The sequence below is a fragment of the Lipotes vexillifer genome, unplaced genomic scaffold (assembly GCF_000442215.2).
Source record: "Lipotes vexillifer unplaced genomic scaffold, Lipotes_vexillifer_v1.1 scaffold150, whole genome shotgun sequence".
In the NCBI taxonomy this organism is placed as follows: Eukaryota; Metazoa; Chordata; class Mammalia; order Artiodactyla; family Lipotidae; genus Lipotes; species Lipotes vexillifer.
This window is the reverse complement of record NW_006792921.1, coordinates 4,968,151-4,974,428: the sequence shown is the minus strand read 5'-3', so window position 1 is coordinate 4,974,428 and position 6,278 is coordinate 4,968,151. Positions and strand designations below refer to the sequence as shown.

At 42.3% G+C, this 6,278-nt stretch overlaps 1 protein-coding gene across 1 annotated transcript in view; it reads right to left on the bottom strand.

Annotated features, from left to right (window-relative positions):
- The window catches only part of LOC103069777 (beta-chimaerin-like), a 116,629-nt gene that overhangs the window by 22,796 nt on the left and 87,555 nt on the right, over positions 1-6,278 (bottom strand). Inside the window, exon 6 of the mRNA XM_007466124.1 lies at positions 4,586-4,699. Coding sequence (XP_007466186.1) covers positions 4,586-4,699 — 114 coding nt within the window. The remainder of the gene's footprint in view (positions 1-4,585; positions 4,700-6,278) is intronic.

Here is a 6,278-nt window from a genome sequence, read left to right as displayed (position 1 = left end):
AGCACAGGTCACTGCCCCCACCCCTCTTCCGGGGAGCCTGTGCAGCCCGCCACTGCCAGGTTCCCGGGATCCAGGGACAATTTCTCAGGGAGAACACACGGCGGGCCTCAGGCTGGGGCAACGTCACGCCGACTTCTGCCGCCGCAGGACCGCTCCGCACTCCGTGCCCCTCCCTGCCCCCGGCCTGAGAGCGCCAGAGCCCCCGAGTCAGCGGCTCCTTTAACGCCGTCCTGTCTGAGCAAAAAGCAGACGCCCTCCAGCGACCTACACGCAGAGGCAGGGCCAAGTCGAAAGCTGAGCCCCTGTGAGCTGTGAGAACAAAGAAGAAAAAGGGAAATCTCTCCCAGCAGCCTCAGAAACAGCGGATTAAAGCTACACAATCAATTTGATGTACCCTGCCTCTGTGGAATACATGAATAGACAGCGAATCATCCCAAATTGAGGAGGCGGACTTCTAGAGCAAGATCTATGATTTTTTCCCCTTTTCCTCTTTTTGTGAATGTGTATGTGTATGCTTCTGTGTGAGATCTTGTCTGTATAGGTTTGCTTCCACCATTTGTCCCAGCGTTCTATCCGACCATTTTTTTTTTTAATTTTTTTCTTAATAATTAATTTTAATTTAAAGAACTCTGTTATACTTTACCTTCTTTCTATCTTTCCTTCCTTCCTTCCCTTTTTGAGACAACGAATCGTCCCAAATTGAGGAGGTGGACTTGGAGAGCAAGTTTTATGATTTTTTCCACTTTACCTCTTTTTGTGAGGGTATATGTGTATGCTTCTATGTAAGATTTTGTCTCTATAACTTTGCTTCCACCATTTGTCCTAAGGTTCTATCCTTCCCTTTTTTTTTTCCTCTAAATAATTATTTTTTTAATTCAATAACTTTATTATACTTTATTTTATTTTACTGTATCTTCTTTCTTTCTGTATTTTTTCCTTCCTTCCCTCATTCCTTCCTTCCTTCCCTCCTCCCTCCCTCCCTCCTTTCTTTCCTTCTTGCCTTCTTCCTTTCTTTTCTTCTTTCTTTCTTTCTTCCTTCCCTCCTTCCTTCCTTCCCTCCTCTCTTTCTTTCTTTCTTTCTTTCTTTCCTATTTCCTCCTACTTATACTAATTCTCTCTACTTTCTCTCCCTTTTATTCTGAGCCGAGTGGATGAAAGGCTCTTGCTGCTCCAGCCAGGAGTCAGGACTCTGCCTCTGAGGTGGGAGAGCCAACTTCAGAACACTCGTCAAGAAGAGACCTCCCAGCCCCACATAATATCAAACGGCGAAAATCTCCCAGAGATCTCCATCTCAACACCAGCACCCAGCTTCGCTCAACGACCAGCAAGCTACAGTGCTGGACAACCTATGCCAACCATATAGCAAAACAGGAACACAACCCCACCCACTAGCAGAGAGGCTGCCTAAAATCATAATAAGTCCACAGACACCCCAAAACACACCACCAGACGTGGACCTGCCCACTAGAGAGACAAGATCTAGCCTCATACACCACAACACAGCCACTAGTCCCCTCCACCAGGAAGCCTACACAACGCACTGAACCAACCTTAGCCACTGGAGACAGACATCAAAAACAACGGGAGCTACGAACTTGCAGCCTGCAAAAAGGTGAACCCAATCACAGTAAGATAAGCAAAATGAGAAGACAGAAAAACACACAGCAGATGAAGGAGCAGGATAAAAACCCACCAGACCTAACAAATGAAGAGGAAATAGGCAGTCTACCTGAAAAAGAGTTCAGAATAATGATAGTAAAGATGATCCAAAATCTTGGAAATAGAATGGACAAAATGCAAGAAGCAGTTAACAAGGACCTAGAAGAAATAAAGATGAAACAGACAATGATGAACAACACAATAAATGAAATGAAAAATACTCTAGATGGGATCAATAGCAGAATAAATGAGGCAGAAGAACGGATAAGTGACCTGGAAGATAAAATAGTGGAAATAACTACTGCAGAGCAGAATAAAGAAAAAAGAATGAAAAGAACTGAGGACAGTCTCAGAGACCTCTGGGACAACATTAAACGCACCAACATTCGAATTATAGGGGTTCCAGAAGAAGAAGAGAAAAAGAAAGGGACTGAGAAAATATTTGAAGAGATTATAGTTGAAAACTTCCCTAATATGGGAAAGGAAATCGTTAATCAAGTCCAGGAAGCACAGAGAGTCCCATACAGGATAAATTCAAGGAGAAATACGCCAAGACACATATTAATCAAACTGTCAAAAACTAAATACAAAGAAAGCATATTAAAAGCAGCAAGGGAAAAACAACAAATAACACACAAGGGAATCCCCATAAGGTTAACAGCTGATCTCTCAGCAGAAACTCTACAAGCCAGAAGGGAGTGGCAGGACATACTGAAAGTGATGAAGGAGAAAAACCTGCAACCAAGATTACTCTACCCAGCAAGGATCTCATTCAGATTTGATGGAGAAATTAAAACCTTTACAGACAAGCAAAAGCTGAGAGAGTTCAGCACCACCAAACCAGCTTTACAACAAATGCTAAAGGAACTTCTCTAGACAAAAACACAAGAGAAGGAAAAGTCCTATAATAACGAACCCAAAACAGTTTAGAAAATGGGAATAGGAACATACATATCGATAATTACCTTAAATGTAAATGGACTAAATGCTCCCACCAAAAGACACAGATTGGCTGAATGGATACAAAAACAAGACCCATATATATGCTGTCTACAAGAGACCCACTTCAGACCTAGAGACACATGCAGACTGAAAGTAAGGGGATGGAAAAAGATATTCCATGCAAATGGAACCCAAAAGAAAGCTGGAGAAGCAATTCTCATATCAGACCAAATAGACTTTAAAATAAAGACTATTAGAAGAGACAAAGAAGGACACTACATAATGATCAAGGGATCGATCCAAGAAGAAGTTATAACAATTGTAAATATTTATGGACCCAACATAGGAGCACCTCAGTACATACTAACAGCCATAAAAGGGGAAATCGACAGTAACACATTCATAGTAGGGGACTTTAACACCCCACTTTCACCAATGGACAGATCATCCAAAATGAAAATAAATAAGGAAACACAAGCTTTAAATGATACATTAAACAAGATGGACTTAATTGATATTTATAGGACATTCCATCCAAAAACAACAGAATACACTTTCTTCTCAAGTGCTCATGGAACATTCTCCAGGATAGATCATATCTTGGGTCACAAATCAAGCCTTGGTAAATTTAAGAAAATTGAAATCGTATCAAGTATCTTTTCTGACCACAACACTATGAGACTAGATATCAATTACAGGAAAAAATCTGTAAAAAATACAAACACATGGAGGCTAAACAATACACTACTAAATAACCAAGAGATCACTGGAGAAATCAAAGAGGAAATCAAAAAATACCTAGACACAAATGACAATGAAAACACGATGACCCAAAACCTATGGGATGCAGCAAAAGCAGTTCTAAGAGGGATACAATCCTACCTCAAGAAACAAGAAACATCTCAAATAAACAACCTAACCTTACACCTAAAGCAATTAGAGAAAGAAGAACAAAAAAACCCCAAAGTTAGCAGAAGGAAAGAAATCATAAAGATCAGATCAGAAATAAATGAAAAAGAAATGAAGGAAACAATAGCAAAGATCAATAAAAACTAAAAGCTGGTTCTTTGAGAAGATAAACAAAACTGATGAACCATTAGCCAGACTCATCAAGAAAAAAAGTGAAAAGACTCAAATCAATAGAATTAGAAATGAAAAAGAAGTAACAACTGACACTGCAGAAATACAAAAGATCATGAGGGATTACTACAAGCAACTCTATGCCAATAAAATGGACAACCTGGAAGAAATGGACAAATTCTTAGAAAAGCACAACCTTCTGAGACTGAACCAGGAAAAAACAGAAAATGTAAACAGACCAATCACAAGCACTGAAATTGTGATTTTTAATACTGTGATTTTGTGGTAAAGTGCTCCGATGGCTCGCTGGCATGGAGCGTCATGACTACCCCTGGGAGCTCAGTGTGAGGTCAGCGTGATCTCTGAGAGAATCCCCTGGTTAAAGCGCACAGCCGTGCAGGCACACAGGCACAACGTGAGGTGAAGACTTTTGCCGAGGGCGAAGGGAGGCAGAGGTGTGTCTCAATCAGCAGGCTTGATGTTTCAGAAGGAAGCAGCCCTAGAGCACCAGCTTTGCAGATGATTCTCCAAAGAATGCTGTGTATGCATAAACAGAGCCTCAGAGCCCATCATGATAACAGGAAATGTATAAGCCTCTGACATGCTGCTGGCTGCTTTGTAAATGAAGTGAAAATAAAAAATAATTAGGGGGGAATGGGGAGCAATTGATTTAATGGGTACAGAATGTTTGGGATGATGAAAAAGTTCTGGAAATGGATAGTGGAGATGGTTGCAGGACACAGAATATATTTAATGGCGCTGAATTGTACACTAAAAAAATGGTTAAAGTGGTACATTTACATTGTATGTTATGTATATTTTACCACAAAAAAAAAAAAAAGGGAAAAACATTAAGTAAAGTCTCCTGTAAAGCAGTTGCAACAATGGATGAAATCAGGCTCACCTTAGTGCTAACGTGTAGCACCCTGGCTGGCGCTGGCTTTCTCTAAGAATGTAGGCGCCCTCCACGCCTCCAAGAAGCTCATCTGCCTGCTCTCGGGAGATGATCCCATGAAACCTGAGGAGAGACAAGACCATCTTTGTTCTGAACAGATCACATACCAACATGGACCACAAAGAGCTGCCTAAAAAAGATGGTGGGCCCACCTGGAATCTACAGCTCCCCATTTAAATGAAGAGGGGTGTGACTACTGTATACTTCCAGATGGGCTTGGAGCTGGCTCTCAGCATGCACCCAAACACATAGTAAGCATGCAAGTAGGCAAGGCAAAAGAGGAACACCCAGTCCACCTGGCTTTCTGCTATTGTCTTTGATCATAAGCTGAAAATTAAAGTCGTAACCAAAAGCCAGGTTATGGCTCCTCTTTTATCCATAAGAAAAGCAAAAGAGCATTTACCAATTTAGCACTCTGCTCATCACTAGGTATTATCCTGATTGCAAATGAGCACGCACTGATTATCACCCTGCTTACTTCAGTGTGGGGTGTTGTTCATTTTAGAGGCTCATTCTCTGCAAAGAATAGCCAGAAGTAATGAACAGCCTTCCATTCCTCTAAATTTTGAGAGCAATCGCTTAGGGATGTGTTTGGAAAATGTACCTATTTTTCTTTTTTAAAGATACTGTTTATTTTTTCCCCCCACAATTTAAAAAGTAATACACATGCATGTAGAAAATTCGGTAGGACTGCAAGCTTGGCCAGTAAATGCTTTGCTCTGGAGGGGATGTCTGGGACCCAGAGAGTGGACAGCGATGCCAGGGGAGAGGAGAATAGGACAGGAGTTAGGGACACACAACCAGCCAGCTCTCTCTGCTGCCCTAAAGCAAAGACAGCGGCTCACCCCTGTTATCAGAGATTTGATCAATCTGTGTTTCAGAGGAAGGTGGGAGCTGGGTTGTGGCGGAGTGAGGCCAGGGCCAAGGGGTCCTGGGCTCCTGGGAGAGGGAACATCACCCTTTTCTAGGATTACCAGATCTTAGGGAATTGGGGGGAATAAATCAGAGAAGAAGTTTTCTGGACAGAGAATCCCCTTTTACCTTCCTGGAAGGGAGACGGGAGGGAGGGAAGCTGGCTACGCAAGAAGTGCTGTTGTTTTTTTCCACAGGAATGCGAAGGTTCTTAGAGAACACACGTACCAGGATAACATCTTGGAAAAAAATAAACCTATCACAATACTTACAACCTAATTCCCTTTTATTCTTTACAACTGGACCTTACAAGCTGAAGCTTTAGTCCTAGGGGAGTGAGGTCAAACACTCTGGCCTTGAGTTCTCAGATCAACTCTCAAAAGCCTAGGGCAGTGATAGCTTGGGAAAAAGGGGTGTTCTGGCTTCTCAAATTTTGGTTTTAAATCTTGAGAGTCAATGTATGGAGGTCTTGCAGCATCGCTTTTCCGGGGTGAGGATGAATGTGCTGTGTGACATAAGAGCAACCCTCCTTTCCAAAAGGAGACCAGTGTCCCCAGTTCTTCTGGGAGGGAGATTGGGAGAAATTTGGCTAGAACCCATGTTCAGTGGGTGTAAGCTGGGAGGTGGAGAAGCCTCCTTTGCAGCAAGAGCTGGGGCTGGAGAAGGCTGGAGAGAGAGAGAGAGAGAGAGAGAGAGAGAGAGAGAGAGAGAGAGAGAGAGAGAGAGAGAG